Raw genomic sequence first — 27,348 nt, 5'->3', positions numbered from 1 at the left:
CATTATAGAGCTCTGTTTTTTTCCTTTTAAAGAATCTTTCTAAATGCTGTATATCTTTTAAGAAGCAATGGCACTGAGGCTATAAAACTCATTATTTGCTCATTTTTTCTGATGATAATGTCTGTTATGCTTTTGAACATTAAATTGTTCAATGTTAGCTCTCTTTGCACTTTTACTGTCCTATCTGTCCTGATAACAAAAATTTGCCGTAGTGGGTGAGGTGCCTGTATTGACTTTAGCCCTTGTCTTTAGAGAACGTGTGTGCCTGCTCATCATGTCAGCTGAATAACTGAGCTGGCTGAACGCTGCGTCAGCAAGCTAAGTCTCTCTTCCGTGTCTGTAATTCTCCAGCTCTAAACATACTTGACAGTTAGCTGGTGACCTTAGAAAGTCTTTTCATCTCTGACTCCACAAGTGGTAGCGTGACTACTGGGACGATGTTTTGGCAAGGGTAATAACAGCTTAAAACACGTTGAGGTTAAAAGCAAACATCTAAATGCATTTGTCCAAATGACAAAGATGAGCCACAGTTTATGAAGTCTCACGCACAGCTGCAGTAACTGGTACGTGAACAGGCACTGTCTCACTTCTCTTCTTCTGGTTTCCAAATATTTTTTTCCCCAGATCTTTGTTGTTTAAGGAATGGAAACTGATGTCTAGTATTGAAATTGATTTCAGGAGCTGGCAAAACAGAGGATATCACATTTCCTTATGTACAGTAAATAGGTTTTGTGACATCCATCAGCAAAACCTCTAAGCATTTTTAATGAGATTTATGCTGCTGTCATGGTCTAATGCATTATAAAAGCAAAAAGGGAAAATGAATTGTTGTCAGATTTTTGGTGGGCAGAGTAGTCTTTTAGAACTGCAGGGGGATTCCCTTGTTCTCTTCAGAGCAGCCTGGGTATGTGGGTGAATCCTGTGCTCATCCTACGCTCCTAGCTCGGAGCTCAGCAACCTATTGCTGCATATTGTTTGTCACCTTAAGGAAGGCTTATCTCTGGGAAGAACAGTAGGGAATGGGGGTTTTCATAACCAGAAGGTAGAAGAGGCTGATATAAAACAAAACCAAGACTTCTCTGTGTTATGTTTCTTTTTTTGTTTCTTTTTTAGCTTGGGAAGGTGAGGGATGGAGTGCAACAGCCATACTTTTCACCAGATATATATTCTTTGCAAGAATGGGATTCCACTAAGATGAAAAACTTGCGCATGGCTTTTGGTGTACGGAACTTCCAGGGCAGTCTTTCTGTAGCCCCTTGGCTCCAATCCATTAAAGATTATTCAATTTTAAAATTGTGCCCCTAATATTCACTGTGATTATTAGAGACTTAATGCTGACAAAAGCTTAGAGAGGGCAGTCAACTGAACATCCCGGGGAGCCCTGATGGGAAGGACATACCCTTAGAATAACCTTCTGGAAAGCCTAAGAAGCAAACAAAACATAAGTATAGCAATTCTTGCTGTTCAAAGCCTTGGTCCATGCCAGACCACATGCAAGTTATGGAAGAATAGGTAGAAATGGATGTTGACCCTTGGGAGGGAATTGCAACTATTCTTCATCGTACAAACATAAGAAGATATTTTCAAAAGACCCAAAAGGGAATCAAACTTGGATCAAGTCTTTGACAACTTCCGCAATGTACTTGACCACTGGGCGAAGGAGTAGTTCAAATGTGTCTACATTCAAATGGGGAAATGAGAACAGTTTTCGCCAACAGAGCCTTGCCTCTGCAGCCTTCGGGGTGAGCTGCCACGTGCCAGCTCACACCACGCTGCGTTGGAAGTGGTGTTCTCTTGGTTGATAGCTAGACAAATGCCTCAGCTGCTAATACAAATGGTTCGCTGCAAATCAATGAGATTTTCTAGACACAGGCAGTTAATATTTCAACAAGCAACTGCAGATAAAATTGCTGTGTCAGATTTCATGGCAAAGAGAGCTGTTGCCCTTGTTCAGAAAACTCTGTGCCTGGAAAGTTTTCAGACCTTCCCATTTCAATAATCTGAAAAATTCTGCTTTCAGATCCAACTTTGAAATGTTCGGAGTCTCTGCATGCCAGTCTTTTTTGGCATTATTTTTCTAGTTTGGAAGAATCAAAAATGAAACAGGGTGTTTTCTACCCCTTGTGTTGTGGTTTAACCCCAGGCAGCAACTAAGCACCACACAGCCGCTCGCTCACCCTCCCCCCCTGCCGCCCCGGGATGAGGGAGAGAATTGGGGGGGGGGGGGGGAAGGGGAGGGGAATAAAACCTGTGGGTTGAGATAAAGACAGTTTAATAGGACAGAAAAGGAAGAGAAAATAATAACAACAACAACAATAATAATGATAAAAGAATGTACAAAACAAGTGATGCACAATGCAATTGCTCACCACCCACTAACTGACACCCAGCCAGTCCCCGAGCAGTGATCGCTGCCCCCCGGCCAACTCCCCCCCGTTTCTATACTGAGCCTGATGCCATATGGTATGGAATAGCCCTTTGGCCAGTTTGGGTCAGCTGTCCTGGCTGTGCCCCCTCCCAGCTTCTTGTGCACCTGGCAGAGAATGGGAAGCTGAAAAGTCCTTGACCAGTGCAAGCACTGCTTAGCAACAACTAAACCATCAGTGTGTTATCAACATGATTCTCCTCCTAAATCCAAAACACAGCACTATAGCAGCTACTAGGAAGAAAATGAACTCTATCCTAGCCACAACCAAGACACCCTGGCAAACCTCAGGAGGCAGGTTACTGCTACAGACGTTGCTCTGGTTCTGCAACTGTCCTAATGTGTATAACTGTATATTAGGATAAGAGGTCACTACTATCATGCAGGTCTTTCTGAGAAACTTCTTGCTGGATGCTCTATTTACACAAGCATGTTCATGTGTGTGTGGATGTATTTTGGTTTTCCAGTTGATTTTCCAAGGAGAAGTGGGCCTTTTGCTGCACTCTGTTCCCTTCCCTCCATGCAGAATTTATCAGATTCCTACCTTGAAACATGTCAGTCCAATAACAGCAAAAAAGGCAGATTAAATTTTGCACCGTGGTTGGATTCAACAAACCATATTTTTTAAAGAAATAGCTTGATTCTGCTGTAACAAAACATGCCAGCAAAGCACAGCCGCTTCTTCTGTCTCTCTCAGCCCACGTCTGCCATTTTTGCCCCCACTCTCCTAAATATGTCTATGTCACCCAAAGGACGTAGTCCTGGGCTTTTGGCCAATATCCTGGGCTTGAATTCCCACACAGAAAAGCATTTACTTAGGAAAATAATTTCATGTGGCAGCTGGTAGGCACAATACTACCTCTACTGCCAGAATGTACTGACTCTAAATGAAGCTGTGGCAGATGGCCTGAAATGTTTCAGTGCTTTCTTTCTCTAGACCAGGATTACCCAATTAATTTGTTCTGTGGTGCACTGGGTCATTCTACCAGGTTCTGGTCAGACGGGTGGGATGCACTGGATCTACCTTTGCTGGACCAAGCAGGGTCTGCAGGAGGGGTAAGGGCAGTGTATAGCCGAATCCCTGGGACAGCAGGCTCCTGGTGGGGCTGGGCAAGGGGGAAGGAATATGGGATCATCTCTCAGGACACCAGGGACGTCTGTCAGAATGAGAAGAAATGGACTCCTGGCTGAGATTGTGACGGAATCCACCATTTAGACAGTGCTGGTTTAGATAGGGGTGGCATTTTACTTGGCTTTTATACGCACTATACCTGCAGAAGTAGTTTTATGCTACTGTTTCTTGAGTGTTGTCCTCATGCACGGTACTTGGTAGACAGAGCAAAAGGCCAGTAGGACCTTTCTGTTGTTGTGATTAGAGAAATCCAAAAGTGAACAAAAAGGTTATTTTTGCTAAGAAAGTGGTGATGCATAGGGAGATTTGGTATAGCTTAGGGAAAATATATGGGGAAGAATAAGAAGGAGTCAAATATGACATCGAGATTTGGGGGTTTTGGACGGAAAGAGGCTAGTGCAATCATTTTTAGTGTGGCAGAATAGTTGGCAGAGAAAAACGAGCAACTATCATTTTGCCAGGTTTATTAGAAGGAGTGACTTTGAAGCGTAACCTAGTAAATACAGTCCATCAAACCATAATTAGGCCAGCTGCATATTACTGGAATAGCTCAAGGAAAATGTCCTTGTCTGTTCTATCCTCTTCTCTGGGTACATGTTTTCACTTGGTTAAGAAAAGTCAGTGGAATTGCATTTAAAAGTGTTGTCACTTCACAGTCTGTCACAGGGCTTTTGCCAGCTCCCTTCAAAAGGAGTTGGTGCCTAGAACTGTGCCAGCTGGTTGATCTGATCATCCTGTCACTTTACTAGAAAATCTAAATATACAGCAGTACGAGCTGAAATATGTCTGCTGTCCTGTTTTGCAACTATTCTGCATTTGAATGAAGAACTACTTTCTCATTAAAGCGGTACTGAAGCTCTCTCTATCTTTCTGTTCTATAGGTTGTCATTTTGTATTTTGAGCCAAGTGTATTTCGCTGTGTTCTCCTAAGATGGGTTCGTCTTCTGGGCTTTGCTACTGTTTATGGAACTGTGACGCTCAAGCTGCACAGGTATTTCACATATTATTAATTTCCATCTCTGTGGGAGTATGTGTAATCTGTGTGGGTACTTAGATGGAAGAGCTGCAAATATTATCATAAACAAGCGCCGTTTCTGATTTTTAAAACCACTGTGTATTTCTCCTCACTATTCCTGCTCAAATTATATGCTACTAATCCCAGTAGAGAACTATGAATGCAGACAGGATTTGATGAAAAATATGTATCAGCTGTAAAATTGTGCAAGAATCCCTTTTCACAGAAGATAAATATGTTTTACTTGGATATAGGAAAATACAGAAGTGTTTGTAGAGTGTTCAAAAGTTTCCCTGTAAAGTGTTCATGGAGAGATTCTTTCTAAGTGTTTAGGTACAGCGATGGTGGGTAAAACAATACACTGTGGTGTATATACTTACTCTGTTTTCTTATGGCTCGGAACTCAAGGGCTGCTTTCTTCAGGCAATCACAGCAGACAGGCTGCACGCTCATGAGCATCAGTGCCTGTCAGCAAAAATGCGTGGGAAATTCTGGGCTCCACGGGGTTGGCAGTGCATTCACGTGCGATTGAGACATTAAGATTCAGAGACCCAACTTCAAATTCCACTTCTACAGTCCCCTTTAAAGTTAAAGCCTTTTCTGGCTATGCTTGATAAAATCCCAATGCTTTTTCCTCTGTAAACTTTAGTGAAAAAAATTACTGATACATTCTGTAAGTATTTTTATTGAAGCAAAGAGAAATGCAGTATGTGTATATTGGTACTTAGACATCTTGGGTGAAGTTGGCTTGCTCATCTTTTTATCTTAGCTTCATTACGGTGTTGGCATGTTAGATAAGGGAAGTTTGATATTATGCTCATAAACTGAATGAGGACTGATAATATCTTGTGTTTCATGTTGCACTATTGGCTTGTCACATTTTAGGTGGAAAACCCTGCTTTCCTATTGAAATAGAGCCTCTTCTTGCAGCTCCCTTTTGTTTGTGTCCCTGGTTGCAAGTGTATACTTTGGCTGGTAAACTCTGACTGTATAATGCTATGTCTGGCCACATCTTCACATTGAAATTCATCCAGAAAATCCCACGCCCTCATGGTATTTTCTGGGTTGAACAATTTCTGATGCAAAAAGACATCAACTAGAGCACTATAGAAAAGATGTAACAGAACTGGTGATTTTGCTTGGGTGGTTTGTTATCTATAGCTCAGATATATAGAGAAACAGCCTAAGACTATGGAAGGCTCACATCACTGTCGCAGCTCTGCTACCCTAACAGGTCATTTATATGATTTTACATGGTGTGAGGAAGCAATATTCTGACAGGGGAGATGATCTTCCCTTTATATGATGTGAGGACAGGCTGCAAAATTGGGCAGAAAATCTTGCACTTCTGCTTTGCTCATTCAGCTCTTTGGTGTTACTTGGCACCTGTGCTGACAGGCTCAGCAAACGGGACCAAGACTGAACAAGAAAACAAGAACGAACTACACCTCATCCTTGATCAGCACAATACAATGAAGGCTAGCAGCAGAATGGACTGTATCAACAGGACCCCAGCCAGAAGATTGAGGGAAGTGATTGTTCTCCTTTACTTGGCACGCCTTAGGCCATATCTGCAATGCTGTGTCCAGTTTTGGACTCTCCCAAGACATCAGTGAACTTGGGTGAGTTCAGTGAAAGGCCATCAAGATGGTCAGAGCTTGGAGCACTTGCCCTGCAAGGAGAGGTTGAGGGAACAGGGCTTGTTGAGCCTGGAGAATAGATGGCATTGGAGGGTCCTAACAACAGCTGCCCAACACCTACAAGGAGGTTACTGAGAAGACTGAGCCATGCTCTTTACAGCAACGTATACTGGGAGAACAAAAGACAATGACAAATTGAAATGGGAGATTTCAACTTTATACAATATAAATTAGCATCAGGGTCAATGTTATACAAGGAAAACATTTTTGCTATCAGGGTAATTAAGCAGTGGAGCGGGTTGCCCATGAGGTTGTGAATTTCCATCCTTGGAGATTTTCAAGACCCAGCTGGATAAAGCTCTGAGCAACCTGGTCTGGATTCAGTGTTAAGCCTGCTTTGAGCACTGGATGACCTTCTGAGGTAATTCCAACCTGGATAATTCTATATTTCTTTGTGAAACATGAAGAGAAAAAAAGCCCTATTTCATATATTAATCTAGAATTACTTTCTCTAGGAATCTATCTTTGTTTTCCACCCAGGTTTCCTGACCATTCATTTCCTACATTCATGATATTGTCGTCTTTTTTTAGTACTGAATATTTCAGTCAGGGAATATGCCTTGCAAAAGACCAAGTCAAGTTAGATATATCTTTTATTATATACATTTGCAACAGTTATGCTAATTAAGAATAATATGATGCTAGTAGAGATTCGGTAGAAATTTCTGGCAGATCCAATTTAATCCACAGTCATTGCAGGGTTGAAGAATGGCTTACTGCAGAGACCACAAATACTCACGACAAGCACTGGTGCCCTCCTGCAGGTAGCCTGTGTCTTGCCTGGGGGAAGAACTGATTGCTAGCAAGGAACTTGTGATTTTTCTAAGTTTAATGGGAAAACCAATATTGTGTAAAAGCAGCTATTAATGATAACCAGAGAGTCTAAAGCTGTATTTCTCAACAAATGAGGTGCTTTGAGTAGCACTGGAGCATGAAGGTTATCCAAAGCCAGGTAGGATGCACTGGAAACACTTGTTTTCTTTGTGGCTTTTTTTTCTCTTAGTTCCCGCCTTCCCAAGGAGGTCTTTGAGGTTTTGTTAGGGTCAAGCATCAAGGAGAAATCAGAAAAGTAGCCAAAAGCAGATGCTTAAGGAAGAGTAAAAGAACAGGCAAGTCATGTACTGATTCATTCTTTGAACACCCATCACACTCAATTTCTACAGTGCCTCATCTTAAATTGCCTCTTTCTTATTCACTGTGCGTTTTTAAAATAATGAGCTGATGTTTATGGGGGTGGAAGGATGGGGGTAAGGAAATGAGCTTAATTTAAGAAATCTAGCTGTAGAGCTGTGAACATAAAACTCGGTACTTTCCTCAACAATGAATTCTTCAAAATAATTATCTCAAGAAATAATGATGTTTCAAATTTAACCTTTTGGGTTTAAAAGAGCTGCTGATGTTGCATCTTTCAGTACATTTCTGTGACTGAAGGCTCTGTCCTTTTTCAAGCCCTGTATTTTATAATCAGGTTATCTCATTATCTTTAATATTTTGTGAACTTCTACCATCGGTGTCAGGATTAATACAGAACCCTTAGTTCTGGATTAAAGCATAAGAATGCAAGAAAGCTATAGGTATATACATACAGACATATGTATATGTGTGTGTGTGTATACACAGGATAGCTCACAGACATTTTAGGAGAATGAAACCCAGGAATGGGGTCTCTATTTTGTGGGAGTTTCCATTTCTTATATTACTATGTGAAAAAGAGGAGAGTGAGGAAGTGAGGAGAATGAGAAGGTATGGAGAAGGTAACGTTCCAGGTATGGAAAACAAGACAATGACACACAATGGCTTTTTTGTAAGTAATGATGGTGAGGTGGGCATGTTAGTGGGGGAACAAGAAGATGTTAACCCTATGAGGCAATTCTGCACCTCATCTAAATGCTGTGCTAAGATTACATTGCCGTGCTTTGCCATCTGGTATAGTCAGAGCAAGTAGTGGTCCTTCCTAGAGATCTTTGTAGGTGATAAAGAAAGGAGGAGAAGAGTAGTGTGGGTAGTGTGCAAGTGTAGCATGTCACATGTCGTGGTTCAGTATCTTACAGAAGAGGAGACTCATGCCAGCAGAGAAACCAAAGAAGATGGCCATTTGCTTCTTGAAGGACTTGGGTGGAGGTGTGCATTGATGGTGAGAACATGAAAGAGGAGGATATGGCATAACCTCCTCTTGTAGCTAGGGGAGGGAAAGAACATACAGATGATCCTGTCTAGAAGCGGCTGGTGGGAACATGGTGCAGGAAGGTACAGAAGGTACCTTGGCAGCTAGAGCCTGTACAGCTGGGTGGTCCCTAGGCCAGTATTTCACAGTTCATAGTGCCAATAGATCATAGTTCCATAGGACCAATACGCCACTACCCAATGTTTCCATGAGAACGGGCACTTGTGATGAAGCATCGCAGAGAGCAGTTTTGTCTTGGAGTAGTAGTTACTGTATAACCTCAGCTTAGGTGGGCAAGGAAGGTGAGATGGGCATCGGCTGTAGTGGTGAGCTACCCTTTGTTTTTGAAATGAGTCAGGCCCTCATGGTCATTTTGATTGAACAGTCCAGAAAAGTGGGAGATTTAATTTCTATCAAATTATTTGCTTTTTTCTTATGGAAGGCAAGTGTGAAGTGGCTTCAGGTAGATGCATACGCTGTTGGATTTTGCCACTGGATGTGGTCTGTAGTGGTTGTTATCCCATGTGAAACAAAAGGGGGAAAATTGTTTTGGAGACAGATGTTGCTGTTGCAGAAATGCAATTTCCTGAGCTCTGGTCTGATACTGCCTTGTGGAATTGTTTGGGTTTTTACTGCTTTAACTTGACTGGCAGGAATAGGTATTTGAGTCTGTTTGCAAGGCAGGAAAAGGGGTGGTTTAGTCAAACTGTAGAGCTGGTTACACCGTAGGGGCTTACTGTAACCATTCTGACCATTTGTCTTTCTCTTCCCTGGAAGTAGCATATTTTAGCACCTAGGAAGTTTGATCTTTGTTACATTTATGCAGCTCTGTTCATTTTGTAAATCCAGTTCCTGTGATCTTAGGATAAATGTGTGGGGGCAGCTATTCCTGTTTATTATATCCCCATGAAATAAATCACACCATCAGCTGCAAGAAAGCCAAGTGACTTGTCACTGTGAATTCCCCTCTGAAGACTGACCATCCTGAGACAAACTTGCTGCAAACACTATAGGTGTAAGTTATAGGATATATTCCACGATACTTTGTGCTGAAACTTGCTATAAATCTCACCCAGGCCCTGGAAAGAGATTTTGTCTGCCTCTCCTTCCAAGGATTTGTGGAACTGTCCACAAATGACTGATTTTCCCTTTTCTCCTCCTGAAAGTGGGCAAGTTGCAACCGCAGTTAGATTTGACCCCAAGACTCATAAACTTCAAAGTACTCCTCTCTTGGGTGAGATAGTTTTTTGTAGTAATTGTGTTTGAATTAAAACAGATAAAAACTCATGTTAGTTTTGTGCAGTTAGTAACAAAGGTGTAATCTCAAGTTTCCTTATGAACTTTAATTCCTGATAATGCAAACCAAGGTCAGTGACACCATGTTTCTGTATCTTCCATGCAACCTCATGGAAGGAGGTTCGATGGGCAGTTTCCCTGGTCCCTGACTGCATTGTCTTAAGCAAGAGAAGGGAGGGGGTACGTGGTCAGACCTGAAGCTGCAGTCAGTCGTTCCTGCAGAGAAGCAGTAAGTGCTGGCTGGTGCACAAGTCTTTGTGGATCCCTGCAGAGAGGCAGATGAAGATGTGAAGACAATTTTCTGGAGAGGGGAGAAACACCCGGTCTGAAGGCTTGGCTGAACAGAGTTGCCTGAGCGCTGCTTGTTATTGTTCCGGCTTCGGGAAGAAGGGCAGCTGGACTTTTGAAAGTAAACATCCTGCACTGAGAAGATACTTGTTTTGTACTGCCAGTTTCTCTTCTACAAGGAAAATTAACTCCGGAAGCTTCCAAAATTTGCCAGTGCTTGGCAGAGGAGGGCTCACAGCCATATACCTTTTGCTGTGGGCTGCTGGAGCTCCACGCCTCTTGTCGCAAATGAGTTATTCAGATCACTTAAAGAACCACTGTCAAAGGTATTAGCAAAAGTGGTTTTAATATGATGTTGTAAAAGTGCAACTTAACAAAGTTCAATGGCAAGGTTCACGCTATTACTGTACAGCACAATCATTTGAACAATGATTGAAAGTTACCAAGACACAAATCAAAGTTACCATACTACAAGGTTATGCATGATATTGGTCGCTTACTGACGATCTGCCATTGGTAAAAGGTCTCTCTGCCTTGAGGAGCAACCTTGAGAGGCGTCCCAACTCAAGGGGAGATCACCGCCATGCAGCCATGCTGCCTAGCAGGGAAAGCTCAAAGAAGGCTGTCATATTTATGGAATAAAGTGGTTGGCTTGTAGTCAAATTACATGTGATGGAAAGGTAGGCATGAGACTCCTTGTACCCACAACTTTCTTTGTTCCTTGATCAATGAGTCTTGGAAAAGCCACCCCCTATTCATGTGTTAATTGTGTGATCAGTGTTCCAAGCTCATATGCATCAATGCTCACTGTGCCACTCTGCTCCTTCGTGGGTTTTCAGAGGACAGATTGGAACTAGAAGAGTTCTTGGCCCAGCTACGGCTCAGGTCTTTACCTCCTTTGGAGCCTGTACCAAACTACCACTAGTTTAGTTAAGAGGTTGAGTGCATCCGTAACACCTCTTTGATGGTGGTCTACCTCTTGCAGCCATAGCTCCCTGTTCTGCCTCTTCTCTTTAATTTGTGTTCACGCGAGAGCTCCATGATGCTGCTTTGAATATCAGAGCCAGCAGCAGTGCAGAAACTGTAAGGATTAAAAGAGAGCCTTCCTGCATTACTGTCACCTCACTATCAGCTTTATTTTCTTGTAGTGATGACTCAGATGAGAGGGAGGTACCTAGTTTCAGTTAAAGAGAGAGACACGGGGAAAAAAGAGAGGCATCAGGTACTTTTTGCATTTATTATGAACTTAATTGAATTAGGCAAAAGTAAATCTTCTGTGAAAGCAGGGCATCTCTGTCCTCTTCCACTGCTTTTTCCACATGTAGTACTTTGTTGCCATACACGTTTACCCATCTTTGTTTAAACAAGAAGTAAAGTAGTACATGGAAAATGTAAGTGGATTCTTATGTCATTTGTGTTATTTGAAGCTCACATCACTGATGCATCTTTTTTTATGAAAAGAGATAGTTCAAAGATAGAAGTGAAGAAGGGGTTGTACGCACTAAGTCCTACAAAGCTTTGTGAAAAACAGTGTCGGAGCAGAAGACAGACCTTACGAACGTTCCCGTAGAGCGAAGGCTGAAACCCACAGCATCAGCAGGTCCCTCTCTGCCTGATGTGCCCCGGGCGGTCAGCGGGCACGTGCTGCTGGCGGCTCCCATGCTGTCCTCGTGCCTGGCTGCTGGAGGAAACAGGAGAGAAACAGGGGCTTTAAGGGCTGGGGGAGAGTGAAAGGCTGGGAGATGCAGGTTAGGGAGGAAAGGAGTTGGACTTGCTGCAAAAATGTATGCACATACAGTAGGAGTTCAGAAGGAATGAAGTTTCACTAATTAGGCTGGTGATGAAAAAATCTGTTTTCTCGTTAGCATGTCTTAACTGAATTCATTCATTTCCTGAGTATAATTCATTTCTCTTGCCTGCTGCAAACCTTTGTTAGTTTGTTTATTTATTTTTATGGGCCTTAGACAACAACGTAGAAAGTTTAGTAAATTCCATATAGCATTCCTGCATGATACATATTCAAGGTGGAATTCTCATTTTGCTAGTTCTTCTAAATTAAATAACAGTCACATTCTGTTTTATTGTGACTTTTTTCCCAATAAAATCTGCATTATTAAAATCCTATTTAGCTCTTTTGTATCCCTGCCATTCTTAAGCAATAACTAGCCTTAACTAGACAGCATAATGGTTGTGTTTCATATTTCTGAATAAAATATCTACTTCCATATGTATAAACTAATAAAATGTAGCACAACTGTTATAAAGACACTCAGTGCAGAATTAATCTTGATGCAGCACAGTGTAGAAGTGGGACTAATAAACATTATCTTTAAGCAAAGAAATCAGCAGCACATAAAGTACATATGATTATTAGAGCACTGTGATCCTGAAAATACTCTCATCTATATTCCTATTAATATTTAATTTATATAAAAATATTATACATACAGCTGTACAGTTCCATGGGCTGCTTTTTTTTAATCACCTTAATATAGCACAAATTCTGCTTTATCACAGTAGACTGAGTTTGGCTAGGAAAGTTCAAAGAGAAGATAAAGAAAGTATCTGGTGGTTTAATATATTCCCATCATGATTAGGGAAAAAAAAAACAAAAACAAAACAGTGGATTGGAAGGCCCTCTACAATGATCCACAGGTATCACAAGACCTTTCAGATCTCTTTTGTGTTGATGGCATGCAAGAGCACCATGGCAGATAATGGGAGAAAGGACTGGATTTGGACATCAGATTACATGATAGCAGAAGGGCTTCAGAACTGGAGCTCAAGGCATCCTCTCAGAGACCCTACCCAAGTCCAGGACCCCATCAGCTGGCAAAACTTTGTGCTGTGGTGCAATACAGCAGCATCTTCTTCCAGGTATGCATGCATTTGTGCATGCATTTGCAATACGAGTAATGTAGCTCTACAGACTGGTTTTTTTGTCATTCCACGGGAAGGACAGAATTGGTCAGTGGAACAAGGTATCTGCTGCCCGGCTGTCTGCTGGGTGCGATTATGGCATGAAAGAGAAACCAGGCATTGCACTGTAATACATGAGTTATAGGCTATTTGTGGAGGAGTGTGAAGAGAGAGTTAAGTGTGTGACTCACACTCCACGTACAGGGGCTGATCACAGTTAAGTGGAAGCAGAGATTCGCAGATCACATAAGCTGATTGTCAGTGAAAAATCATGACTGGAGGGGAGGCTTCTGATGGGCTACTGTGAAGGATCAGGAGTAAGCCTGATACTATTTAGCATTTTCAGTTGCAATGAAGAACCAAGCACAAAATGATTGCTCATAAAATCTGTGGATAACACAAAGCTTGGTGAAATGGTAAATTTTGTTTCAGAAAGGATGGTAATGAAAAGTAGTCTTTATTGCTTGGTAACTTGGGCTTAGTCAAAGAGGTACACCTGAATACAGCCAAAAGGCAAATTATAGTTGGGGACTAGTTAAAGACACAAAATTGAGGAGAATAGGAGTTTTAAAGGTTATCAGTAGAGAACTGATTTTGCAGCAGGAGGTGACATCTTTGAGACTACTACAAATGCATTATGTCCTGTTCCTGAGATGCATTTTTAAAGGAGGTGTGCAATAGATGGATGTGGTTCAGAAAGTATTTGAGGGCTGGGAAAAGTGCTTGGTACTGTGAAACCTAATCTGTTTTTTAGAGCAGCAAGAAGACTGAGAGATGACTTCTTGTGTGGTGTATAAACAAGCAGGGAGAGAAAAAGTAGTCACAAAAGACTCTTTAATCTATTGGACTGAGGTTTAATAAGATCTGGTAGCTGGAAGCCAATCTGGCACAAATTCTTCTCAGAAAGGTGCTTAGCTATAGAAAAACCTAACAAGAGAAATGAGGAATTTTTTGTGCTGCTTTCAGATCAAGACTGAATCCCTTCTTGGAAGATATTCTATAGTTAAATACTACTACAAATTACAGGATTTTCTACAGAAAAATGTAATGGTCTGTGTTATACAACTGATAAAGCTATATAATTTAGTGATTAGTCCTGTATTTGGCCTTTATTTTACGAACATGCAATAGAAATGATAGCATTCGTGTTAGTATGGGTCTGTTGAGAAATGAAGCATATTTATAAACTGAAATGACATATTTATAGTTGTACTGTTTAATGGGACACACCAGCTGCTTTGAAATTAGTCCTGATCACTTACTCTAATGCAGACCTTTAGTACTGGGAAAACTGGTGCCTGGACCAAATATTCTCAGATATTAGTTGCTCTTTTCTGGATTATTGTGAAGGCCAAAAATTGCCATTATGTTCTTGAAAAATTGTGTCTTTATCTGATCAGTGGTAGCCAACCACTGGTGACATGAAATGCTGTGTTGCCGTGCTGTAACATACAGAGGGGTAAAGCTTGTCAGTGTTGTACCAGTCTACACATCGGTGAGTTATCGCCAGATATGCTTTTCTGAAAGATGTCCAAGGTGCTCTAAGAATTTTAGATCCGTGATCTGAACTGTAAAGGCCAAGACAATGCTGCCTTGGCCGCTGAAAGTTCAGGAATACATAGACAGCTGAAGAAAGCTTCAGTATTTATTAATTCAGTTGCAAGTATCAAGCTATTCCTTTTAGAGCTAATCTGTAATATTTTCAATTAAAAATCACCAAAAAAAATTTGTATTAAAAATTAAAGCTCTTTTGCTGTCACGGAGTATTACAGTACAGTGCACTGGCAGGTTTTACAGGCAGCTGAGGTTTAGATTTTCTTGAGTCCTACCTCTTTCATGTGCACAACGTGAGCCTCTCTACATAATTGCAGTTACTTGTATACAGTTCAAGCTGGAGCCTCTGTTTCTGGGCAAATCGAAAAATACTAGTGGTTAATAATCAGTGTAAAATTTTGAGTGCCTATTTCTAATGTGTGAATGAAGTTAGCTAGCAGCACCGAGTTACTCAAGGGCCTGCCCCTGGGTCTCTGCCCAGCCATCACCTCCGTTGCGCTCTGGCAGTTCATAGCAGCGCAGTCGTTCTGGTGGAGCCATGTTCTGCACTTGGCCACTGCAACAGCAACATCTATTATTTTTCCGAGATCTTCTTCAGCAAAACAATCTCTCTCCCCCTTGCTGGGATTTCAGGGAGGTGCTACCTGTTCCTCCCGGGTGTGCCTAGCGAGGTTACAACTTCGCCTGAGTGCAGGGCTGATGGTGGTGAAGCCGCTGCTGTTGGCAGCCTCTGCCTCAAGCACTGGCTTGCACAGAGTTGTTGGGAAGTGGCAGCCACTCTTGTGGCCACAAATCTTCCTCAGCTTTTTGTTTCTCCTTGCCTTGTTTTCAGCTTTCTGTTCTACAGAATAAGCAACCAGGGATTCATTGGTGCTGCCTTGTTGCTGTATGTGGACCAAGGTCTTTCTCTGATATGTTTTTCAGCATTACTTTGACATCGTTTTCTACTGTTCAGTTGTGGATAATGCAAACTGGCATTACCTGTCTGAAATCATACTTCAGTTCAAAGTACGTAAATTCACAGTTTCCAATCAAGAGCCGATGTCAGAAGGCACTGTGGCAGTTTCACCAAGGCTAGGAAAAAGACAGTTGATATGTCTAAGTGTGGAATTGTTTGGTACCATTGCCCCCTGAAATAAGGCTAAAAATCTATGAGCTGTTCTTCCCAGTTGCTGCAAATAAATTTGTGCCCACATTTTTACAGGAGATTTTGTTATTCTGCTTGACTTGTCTTTCTAGTTTTGGCATATGTGACAATCTTTTAGAACCTTTTTCATGCCACTTTTCATATTTTTTTCATAAAGTTCTGTATTGAACTTTATATTTGATACTAGTTTTTATTAAACCGTGTATTTTCTAGCTCTCCTATGGTTTCCTTCAGTCCCTAAGTGTCCATCATATATTCCTTCTGACATATTTCTCTAGCACCTCAGAAATCACTCTCTTGTTGGCTTTGAACAAAACTCCGTATAGTGCTGAGAGCCTTGAAACTGATAAAAGGGCTGGAATTACACTGTCCCAGCCATCCCTTAGTAACAGCCTTAATTACTTTATGCAGGATCTTTCCTCAGCAAGTCTGCCTTCTATCTTAGACTGGACAGGCTTTTTTTTCTTTTAAATCGTATTAACATAATCCAGCTCTGGACTTTGCTCCTCTGCACTTTTTCAAATGCTTTGGAGAATGTGGCTGCAATGACCAAATCACTTCCAAGTTTTTATTAAATTTGCAAATCATACTTTGCTAGTTGAGAAAATAGCCTATGTATTGCTCTGGGAACCTGTCGTGGTTTAACCCCAGCCAGCAACTAAGCCCCACGCAGCCGCTCGTTCACTCTCCCCTGGTGGGATGGGGGAGAGAATTGGAAGGGTAAAGGTGAGAAAACTCATGGGTTGAGATAAAGACAGTTTTAATAGGGAAAGCAAAAGCCACGTGCGCAAGCAAAGCAAAACAAGGGATTCATTCACTCCTTCCCATGGGCAGGCAGGTGTTCAGCCATCCCCAGGAAAGCAGGGCTCCATCACGCGTAACCATTACTTGGGAAGAGAAACGCCGTCACTCTGAATGTCCCCGCCTTCCTCCTTCTTCCCCAGCTTTATATGCTGAGCACGACGCCATATGGTATGGAATAGCCCTTTGGTCAGCTGGGGTCAGCTGTCCCAGCCGTGTCCCCTCCCAGCCTCTCGTGCACCCCCAGCCTGCTCGCTGGTGGGGTGGGGTGAGAAGCAGAAAAGGCCTTGACTCTGGGTAAGCGCTGCTCAGCAATAACGAAAACATCTCTGTATTATCAAGCCTGTTTTCAGCACAAATCCAAAACATAGCCCCATACCAGCTACTATGAAGAAAATTAACTCTACCCCAGCCAAAACCAGCACAGAACCTTGTAGGCGGTGACTGTCAAACTCTTTTTAGAAGGAGCAGTTGATGGCTTCTGGTGAGTATCAGCTAGCATTGGCCTCTGATGAATAAAAACCTATTATACACAGGAAAAAGAGACATTGACCATTTTACCATTTGAATGTATTAAAATGTAGGGGTTTGCAAAGACATCTGTTATGTAATGTTCAGTTTTGTCTGTGGCTCAGTCGCTTGTAAGGAAACTTTGTCAGCGTCCCTCCACAGAAATATTGGCTGGCGCTCAGTTCAATTTGTCTGCTTCCTACAGTGATACCTCAGGGCTGGAAGCCCCATGAACAAACTCATACTGGTTTTCATATTCTTTATTGGGATTTGCACTCACATTTGCTGCACAGCTGCACCCTCGGGATCGCTGATACGGGCAAGACATAAAATCCTTGTTGACCATTCTATGTGTTTTCATATCCTTTTCTCATCTGGGGGGGAAACATGATGGTGATGGCCACTGTCTATTTATACTCCTCTTTGAACTTTGTTCATGTGCTTGCTGGTTCTCTCATGTGGCATTATGGTATTTGTTTATCTTTGCCCAGAACCCCTAGCTCTCATCAAAGATACTTAGACCCTTGGACAACTGTTCTAGAGTTCTTCCTGTACCAAAATGACACTTACAAAGATTAATGGGTTTTGTGCTAACAAATGACTTCTGAGTTTCTGACTGGAAATTTAGGCATGCCCAAGATAACCTGTATCTCACCCAGAGGAGACAATGGGCATGTGCCATGCATTGAAGCATGGTGCTGGAGTACCAAACAAGTGCTGACACTTGATTTTCTCCCACAAGGTACAATGTCATGCAGATACCTGAAAGCAGTAGAGCCCTGCGACAGCGTGCCAAACATAGAATCATAGAATCATTTAGATTCTTGGAAAAGGCCCTTAAGATCATCGAGTCCAACCGTTAACCAAACACTGCCAAGTCCACCACTAAACCATGTCCCTAAGTGCCACATCTACACGTCTTTTAAATACCTCCAGGGATGGTGACTCCACCACTTCCCTGGGCAGCCTGTTCCAACGCTTGATAACCCTTTCAGTGAAGAAATTTTTCCTAATATCCAATCTAAACCCCCCCTGGCACAACTTGAGGCCAACTTGAGCAAAAAACCAAACACTTAACAAATAGCTGAGGTGTGCACCTCACTAACATAGTTATGTTGCTTCCAGTCCTGATACTGGTGTGCTTTGTACTAATACAGCATCTCTGTGCCATGTCCCCTCACGTCTCCTGGAGATGAGAGTATTGCACAGTTGCCTCAGCATTTGGCCTAGTCCGTGTCCTCCAGATTTTCCCTGGTTAGGGCATCCAAATGTTTCTTTCACATTCTTACTTATCTTGTAGCCTTACAGGGGCAGGGTTGCACCTTTAGGTAGTCTCCAGTTCCCTTCTGGGGAACCAGAACTACCTACTCCCTTGCTTGTTTGTCAGAGCAGCGGCTCTTGCTCCACTTAAGCTGTTGCCGTGTGGTAAGCAGCATAAATTGCTGGTGTCATAAAACTATAGGTCATTTGGACTCTTAGGACGCTGCTGTGTTCTGCCAGGATGTTCCTCAGTTGCCTGTTCCTTTTCTCTCCAAAGGTATAGCTGAGCAAGACCAAGAGTGAGGCATGCTTTTATCCTCTTAATTCATATGCGTTTTGTTGGTAAAAGCTATAAACTGAGTCTTTTCCAATTATCTATTTATCCATAAGTATATTTAACTTAACAGCTTACAGGATATTTGCTCATGACTTAACTCCAAAACTACACTTATTTTTCATTAGCTGTGCATTTGCTTCGAGCGCTAGGCATTATTTCAGGTGCCATTTTGGCTTGTCTGCCTTGGACTGCCTTAAGGTTAACGTATGATACTTTGTTGGTTCCTTCATCCCTGCTGTGGAGCCAGCAGCGTTGCTGGTTTAGTCCTGTGCGGGGGGTGAGTGCTCAGCTGGAGCAGGCAGACTTGTGTCATTCTTCAGCCTTTCTTCAGACACCGGGCATGGCACTAGACGAGGCGTCTACGCCATGCCCGGTGTCTGAAGAACACAGACGCCTCATCTAGTGCCATCAGGTGCAATGCAGTGTTTATTGTAGATTCCTCCACGTGCCTTTTTGTCCCACAGGTCTTCTGACCCCAAGTCCTGTTTAGGTAATTTATTTGCTACACAAATCCTAGTGGCTTTTTAAAGGGCTAATTCTGGGACCCCAGTAATTCCCTTCTGAGATTTTCAGTCAGATGTCAGCCACAACCAGGTCTGTTACTCAGCTGTTCCACCTCAAATGACAAGACCAATTCTTCACCGTAGATATGTTACAAACTCTCTCATTCCCACCTTCTTTTGGGTGTCTGTTTAAAACACCGCTTTTATGAAGGAAGTCCTGCACTTTCAAATTTCAGCGTAGCAGTTTGGTAGCTAGCCGTCACGTCTGTGCCTGTTGCTCGCTCCTCAGGGCTCCTGGTTGCGCGCCCAACTTGCCTGGGTTTGAAGGGTTTGCCAGTTCCAAGTCCAGGCACCATGAAACACCTAAACTGCTTCTTGAGCTGAGAAAGATAGGTTGACCACAGAGAACTAAGAGTTGTCTGTATTTTGTTTGTTCTCCTTCTGTAGCGTTCAGAAATCATGCAGAGCCAAAGCCTGCTTTATCCAGTGGGCACCACCCAGTCAGTGTTGCACGACAGGAGGGGCACAGCCACCAGCTGCAGTCGCTTTCTGCCAGACCTTCCTGAAGGCGCAGTTCCCCACAGCTGGCAAGCACGTTCTTGTACAGAGTCACATAGCGGCCAGAATGCAACGTGTCTCTTAAACCTGCAGTCCAGCCAGAGTGCACAGGCTTTCTGGAAAAAACAAACAAACAAAAAACCCAACCCAAAGCCCTTTAGACTTCACCTGTGAGTCTTTTTGTAAGAAAAAAGGTAGAATTTATAAATTAAGTCAGTGAACTTTGTAGTTGTTTTCTGCACCTTGTTACTAGAAACATAGTGACTGTATTAAAGCCACTGAGGGAGATCATCCTGCAAACCCAAACAATGCTATTTATCCCAAATCCCAAAAGTGTTTCCTGGGTGGGCTCCTCAACTTCTGGAATGAACACAAGACTGTCGAGAATAGCCAAACTGAGTAACCTGAAAGATATTGGAAATCCAAGTTAGTGAGACAGGTTTTGTAGGTCTCTTCTCAGAAGGCAATGAGCATTTAAGCTTAGCCGTTTCCTAGCTTCTTGCAGCCTGGATTCAGCCCTAGCAGGCTCAGATGTACGAAGAGCTGGCAGCGCGCCCTGCCCTGGAGAGCCTCAGGTCTGTCATCATGCATCTGCATTAGCATGCAAAGCCAGAGTCATCAATGTCGTTTGCAAGACTTGTCAGATAGAATACAGAAACCAAATGATGTATCTCAAGACTATTTTCAGTAAAAACAAAATAAACCATGTTTTCTGTTCCCTTTTGTCTCCATATTCAGTTAGACTGGGCTGATTTGTTTTATTTTCATCTTCATGCTATATGAAACACCACCTTTAAGCTGCTTGCTATATTCATGAGTCCACATCTGTTTCTTGTGTGATTAGCTCTTGTTGCATGGATGTCACCAAGTCTGAATTTGGGTCAATGTCTGACTATTAATAAGGAAGAAGTCTTATTAATTCCCCCTTTTTTCCCTGTTTGTATCTTTGGGTTATTTGGTTTTGAAGCAAGGTCACTTGCTTAACACTATTTGATGTCTCTCTGATTGGAATATTTCTGTTTAAACAACTACTCTTCAACAAAAATTCATGGCTATCAACACTTTTCTAATGTGTAAGTGACCTCAGAGTGGAGCTGGGACTCTTCCTCCTTACTTCATCTTTGCAGATTTTACGGAGCTTCGAGCTTATTGCACTTTCCTCTCATTCTGTTCAGTCCATTTTGTTGTCGGTATGGTCTCATTGCTGTATGTGGGTAGATTGCCTGGGTCTGCATCTTTTACATCTTTTACATTTGATTTCAGTGAGAATCTCTGAGTGTTTTATTGATCTCCTAGCAAGAAAACTTCCCTCTTTCTTCCTGAAAATTGTGGAATTTAATTAGCTCTCCTGTGTCCTTGCTTAATGCTCCTTCAGAATGGCAGAATAATTTTAATTCAGTCTATCTTTAAATAGACACATTATTCTCTTTTTTCTAGACTGGCTTAGAACCATCGACTACTAAATCTTTGACCATAATTTAAATTGTCATTTTTTTCATTAGTTTATGGTGAACACACAAAGCAAAACTTTCCAGAATTCAGCTTGTCAGATGATACTATTTCGTCCTGTGCATCTGAAAGGAAACAGAAGATGAGAGTTAGTGTTTCTTGTGGTTGACTTTTTTAACTTGAGTATTTTATTGGAGAATGATAAATGAACAGAATGTTTCATTTATTTATTGAAGTTGTATGTTGCTCTGATATATATAGCCTTGCAGGGGAGTATGAGTATTGCATTACCCTCTTCATTAGAATGGGTAACAGTGTTGTCTAGTAATAAATTTGGAAAATAAAAGTGAAAAGGTGTACTTTAGTGGGCCCCTGGGAGCAGAATTTGTGATACTTTGTGGAATATTCAGTCAAAGCTCTGAAGAAGTTCATAGAACAAGTTATACAAAAGAGCTTCTAATGCTAACTATACTTTTAATGCTAATACACTTCTAAAGCGTATTAAATCTTCAGATTTAAGGTCTGAATAAAAAGCTTGTTGCAGAAAGCATGCTAAGAAAATGTTAGTGACTTCTGAGTTTCTTCCATCTATCTATACATCTGTATACTGACTACACAAAGATTACAGAATCAAAAAGGAGTTGAGGTTGGCAAGGACCTCTGGAGATCACATAGTCCAACCCACCTGCTCAGAACCCAGAGCAGGATGCTCAGAGCCATGTACAGTCAGGTTCTGAATTTCTTCAAGGATGGAGATCCACAACATGTCTTGGCAACCTATTCTAGTGTCTGACCACATTCACAGAAAAAAAGGTTGTTATGTTTAAATGGAATTTCCTGGATTTCAGTTTGTGCCCTTTGCCTCTCATCTTGTCACACCTCTTGTGTAACACATCTGTCACACACAGACTCTTGTGAGAAGAGTCTGGCTGCATCTTCTTTACTCCCTCGCATCAGATATTTATATACATTGATAAGATTCTCCCTGAGCCTGCTCTTCTCCAGGCTGAACAGTCCCAACCCCCTCAGCCTCTCCCCTTATGAGAGATGCTGAAGTCCTTTAATCATCTTTGTGGCCCTTCACTGGTCTCAGCTCCAGTATGTCCATGTCTCTCTTGTACCAGGGAGCCCAGAACTGGACACAGCACTCCAGGAGTGGCCTCAACAATGCTGAGCAGAGGGACAGGACCACCTACCTCAACTTGCTGAACATAGTCTGCCTTTTATAGTCCACGAGGCTGCTGGCCTTCTTTGCCACAAGGGTACCTTGCTGGCTCATGATCAATTTGGTGTCCACCAGTATCCCCAAGTCACCTTCTGCAAAGCTGCTTTCCAGCCAGTCGGCCACCAGCATGTACTGCTGCCTGGGGTTATTCTTGCCCAGCTGCAGGACTTGGCATTTCCCTTTGTTGAACTTTGAGATTCCTGTTTGCTCATTTCTCCAGCCTGTTTCGGTCCCCCTGAATGGCAGCAAAACCATCTGGTCTCTCAGCCACTTCTCCCAGTTTTGTACCGTCTGCAAACTTCTTGAGGGTGTACTCTGCTCCATTGTCTAGGTCGTCAATGAAGAGGTTAAACAGTGTTGGCCCCAGTATTGACCCATGGGGTACACACTAGTGACTGGTGTCCAGCTGGGCTTCTTGCTGCTAATCCACAACCCTCTGAGCCTGGCAGTTCAGCCAGTTCTCAGTCCAGCTCACTGTCTGTTTATCTCACCTGTATTTCATCAGCTTGTCTATGAGGATTTTATAGAAAACAGTGTCAAAAGTCTTTCTGAGTCAAGATAAACAAAATCCACTGCTCTTCCCTCAGCAAGCCAGTCATCTCCTTGCAGAAGACTATCAGGTCAGTCAGGCATAATTTCATCTTCATAAATCCATGCTGACTACTCCCAGTCACCTTGTCCTTCATGTGTTTGGAAAAGGTTTCCAGGAGGATTTATTTCTATCACCTTCCCAAGGATTGAGATGAGTTTGAGCGGCCTGTAAGTCCTAGGATGCTCCTCCTTGCCTTTCTTGAAGGTCAGAGTGACATTTGCTTTCTTCCAGTCAATAGGAACCTCCCCCGATCACCATGACCTTTCAAAGAGTATTGAGAGTGGCCTCGTAATGACATTGGCCACATCTTGCCATGTCCCATGCATGCACTTCAGTACATCCAGTTTACTTAAGTGTTCCCTAACCTGATTCTTCTCCATCAAGGTTAAATCTTCCTTGCTTTAGACTTTCCCACTGGTCCTGGGGACCTGGGATTCCTGGAAGCAGGTCTTCCTAGTAAAGACTGAGGTGAAGAAGGCATTGAGTATTTCAGTTCCTTTCTCTGTCATTTGCTACCAGGTCCCTGCATCATTCAGCAGTGGGCCTGTATTTTCTCTAGGCTTTTTTTTTTTTGCTGCTGTTACACCTGTAGAAGCCTTTCTTGTTGCTAGTTGAATCTGCCCTCACCAGCTTGAACTCCAGGTGGGTTTTTGCTTCCCTAAATCCATTGCTGTATGCTCAGACAATGTCTCTATATCCCTCCTGGGTCACCTGGGTCCTCCTTCCACTTCTTGTACGCTTCCTTTTTATGTCTGAGTTTAGTCAGGAGCTCCCTGTTCATCCATGCAATGCCTCCTGCCACCTTTGCTTGATTTCCTGCACATTAGTATGGTCCATTCCTGAGCTTGGAGGAGCCTGAAGCTTTTTTTCCTTCTCTCAGGATCCTGAACTCCACCACCATTCATGGTCACTGCAGTCAAGGTTGTCCCTGACCTTCACAGCCCCAGCAGTTCTTCCTTCTCTGTAAGCATGAGGTCTAGCAGAGTGTCTCCCTTCCTTTGCTCCTCACTCATCTGCGTCAAGAAGTTACCATCAGTGTGTTCCAGAAGCCTCCTGGACTGCCTGTGCCCTGCTGTGTTGCACTTCCAGCAGATATTGGGGTTGCTGTAAACCCTCATGAGGACCCAGACCTGCGAGCATGAGGCTTCCACCAGTTGTCTGAAGAAGGCCTACCTCAGGACCAACTGTCTTTGTGTTCCTGATCAGGCAATCTGTAGCAGACACCCACCGCAGTGTCACCATAAGCTCTCAGCTGGTGTCCCAAGGCAGAGCTCCATGCATCCCAGCTGCCCTCTCACAAACAGAGCAACCTGTCCTTCCAGTCTGTCCTTCCCAAAGTGCCTGTACCCATCCGTGGAGCACTCCAGCCCTGTCATCAGCAGTTATTTTTAAGGACACCATTAGTGCTGTTGCTCCAGGGGGTAGTCCTAGCTGTTGAGGCAGATTCCTAGCAGTGTGGTATTATGCAATGCGGGAGAGGGAAGAGCAAGTGTTTATCAAGACATACAACTTTAATTATTTTTGCAAAATTTAAATTCAGACAGACATTCAGAAGCTAGTTTCCAGGAAATGTAGCTTCCTCAGAAGTGCTCATGATTAACCTAATTAGCAGTTTTTTCTGATTGGTACACATGCTTATACATACTGAGAGTAAACATAGTTGAATGAGCATTTACCTGGCAATAGAACATGGAAGCTTATGAAAGGATTAATTTTATTCAGATGTTGCTGACACTATACAATGATTCTGGACCATGATTCTTTAAATTTCCTTTAATTGTATGTTGTATTTTATATGAAACATTGGAAAAAGAACATACAGAATGCAATTTTATCTCCTCCAGAGCACAGATGTAACTGATCTGCTTCAATAACAATAGTCAGTAACATGCTAGATTCATGCAGAAATAGCATACGGAAAAACACAGGGCTAGTCTGCACTGCTGTGTACCGTGCTGCTTGCACGAGCCAAGCTGAGGCTAATCGGAGCAGAAGAATCCATCCCTCTTCAACAGTTTATCAGATGTTGATTTTATACAGCTGGGGCTTTTTGGTTGCTGGGTTTCTTAGTTATTTATTCCTTTATTACAGTATTATAGAAGAGATGCATTCTTCTCATCACATTCTGCATTTGACTTTGGCCAGAATTTGTTTTCTGCTTTAGCTGAGAAACTGCTGTGCAAATACTGATGTTCATTTATTACACGGTCAATGTTCTACTTGTTCTTCCATCAGGAGGGGTGTTTGACATACTGGAGTGTGAGTAAGATTGGACCTAAAAAAATTCTATTTTGGTCTGTTTACCTTTACTGTAGAATTTCCTTTTTTCTAAAGTTCTTAGTGAATGCTAAGAGGGAAACATAAATAAGTTGGGCAATATGTCAGGGAATTTATGTGACTAGCAGCTTGGTTACCAACTAATGTCTGTTTGGCTCCCGCATCATCCGCATTCTGAAGAAAAGACAGGGGGTTTGGAATAATTTGAAATAATGAACCTTTTGTCATTGTTGTTTCTGAGACTGGAGAACTTAAACTTGTAAAATAAAAAGACTACCAAAGCAAGGGGAGATCTGCAGGTAGTACTGCAACCTTTAATAGCCATATCTGCACCTCTATATTGATAGAGTAGGGGTGTATTTATATGTGATTTTGTTCCTGCATCTTAAGTATCTCCTGTGAGCCTGGAAGTTGCACCGAAGGACATAAAGCTGCTGTGGAAGCCTTTGGTATTTAACTTGCACGTTGGGCTTTTTGCTCTACGAGGGGGTCACTGCTCCTCCATGCCAGCAACTGGCCTTTTCCTTTCCTCCCTGCAGGAGATGCTTAACATAGACCAGTAACTCAAAACCCGACTGTACAAGGTCCTGAGTAACCTGTTCTTGTTTATCCAGCTTCGATCAGGAGAGTTGGATTAGGCGATTTCTTAATCTCTCCCTTCCAACCTTGGCTATTCTGGCATTCTGTGAATTAATTGACCAGAGCCACAATAACTCCCCAGATGCCTGATGAGCTTTAATACCATTTCCAGGATTTTCATTCCCTTCAGTGTAATCTACTCCAGGCACACATTGGCAGAGGAATATTCTTAATAATAACAATATTTTATCATATGGAAATTTTATCCAAAGAATTTAGCATTGTTTATGGTCTCAATTTCTACTGGTGGTGACACTGCTGTATCTCGTGACAGGTGGAGATGTTCCTGATTTTATCTGTTGTAAGAGTGGTTTGAATCTTATCTTTTGCAGACAAGCTGAAGAATAAACTTTCCTTTCAAATATACATGAAGGTCTTAGCCATGATACCTGCATGCACAACCACGAGATAAAGTTAATATTTATTCCTCAAGTGGAAGGAGAACACAATGCTGATAAAGAGCTTTGTTTTCAGTGGAGTTGATATAAAATGCTGCTGCCTGTCAATCACATTATAAAGTGGTTAACATTTATTTTATTAAAGTGGGCACAAAGCCCTCAACAAATATTGTAACTAATGTTACAGTTATGTGTTTTTCTGCAGTTTTCTGTTCTACGTTTCATTAACCCCAGTCAGCTTTGCATCATATAATAAGGGTGCTGGCAACCCAGCACCTCTTCTTGAGCTCTGCTGAAGTATGGAAGTCTGCATTGTGGATCTCAGAGGAGGATTGTGTCCAGTGCGTGTGATTACCCTTTCTTACACCTACAGGAAGTAAAACAGTAGGACAAGTTCTTTCTGTTACATCTGTGCTGTTTGATTATCTGCCATGGTTATGATTGCATGTAAATGAGAGCAGAACTCATCAAAGACTGGACCTTTCAGTGTATCCGACTCCTCAGTGTCCTCATGGTCAAAAAGAAATGCAGATTTGGATTGTTCTTGTTCTTGATTACTTAACTCTTATTCGTTAGGAAAAGGTAGATAACTTTGAGGGCTGATGTGTAAGAACTCTGCATGGTTAGTTTATATGGACTAGTAGAAGAAGAGATTTTGCCACATATTAACTGTATTAATTTGAGGGGAAAGCATGAGTCTTGGAAATTCCACTATGTAAATTTCATCAGTTAGCTGAAATTCAGGATTTTTTTAAAATAAGGTTTCTATATCTGCATATGATAAGCAACGAAGTGATAAGATTGGGAGAATGATGTGATAAAAAATGTGAACATTTATATGGCTTTATTTGGATAGGTGTAGGTGCACATCCTTCTGGTCATCTGATATGGAAGCACCTGTATGAATCTCTGGACCAGTTCACAGTAACTTCCAGCACTGAAACATTCTGACAGAAGGAAAGTGAAAGGAAAAAAATGCACTCCAAAAGATATGGAAGAAATAGAAGGGCATAAAAATGGTGATGTGTTACAGTTTATAAAGATGGGAGAAGTTCCTGTCCTTTCAGTTGCTGATATTTGCTTCCTGCATCTTTAATAATGGATTGCCATTTTAAAGTAGTGTGTAGGAACATCATTTCACAGCAGAAAAGGAAACAAG

The 27,348-nt window shown here is 42.2% G+C and overlaps 1 protein-coding gene across 3 annotated transcripts in view; it reads left to right on the top strand.

The window, feature by feature from the left end:
* Nucleotides 1-27,348, top strand: part of GPR158 (G protein-coupled receptor 158) — a 212,465-nt gene that overhangs the window by 149,426 nt on the left and 35,691 nt on the right. For all 3 annotated transcript variants that reach the window (XM_075492633.1, XM_075492632.1, XM_075492631.1), the window contains exon 6: nucleotides 4,439-4,548. In XM_075492633.1, the coding sequence (XP_075348748.1) occupies nucleotides 4,439-4,548 (110 nt within the window). The remainder of the gene's footprint in view (nucleotides 1-4,438; nucleotides 4,549-27,348) is intronic.

Source organism: Mycteria americana, chromosome 2, assembly GCF_035582795.1.
Source record: "Mycteria americana isolate JAX WOST 10 ecotype Jacksonville Zoo and Gardens chromosome 2, USCA_MyAme_1.0, whole genome shotgun sequence".
NCBI classification, from domain to species: Eukaryota; Metazoa; Chordata; class Aves; order Ciconiiformes; family Ciconiidae; genus Mycteria; species Mycteria americana.
Note: the sequence above shows the minus strand (reverse complement) of the source record. Positions and strands in the feature narration are given on the sequence as shown.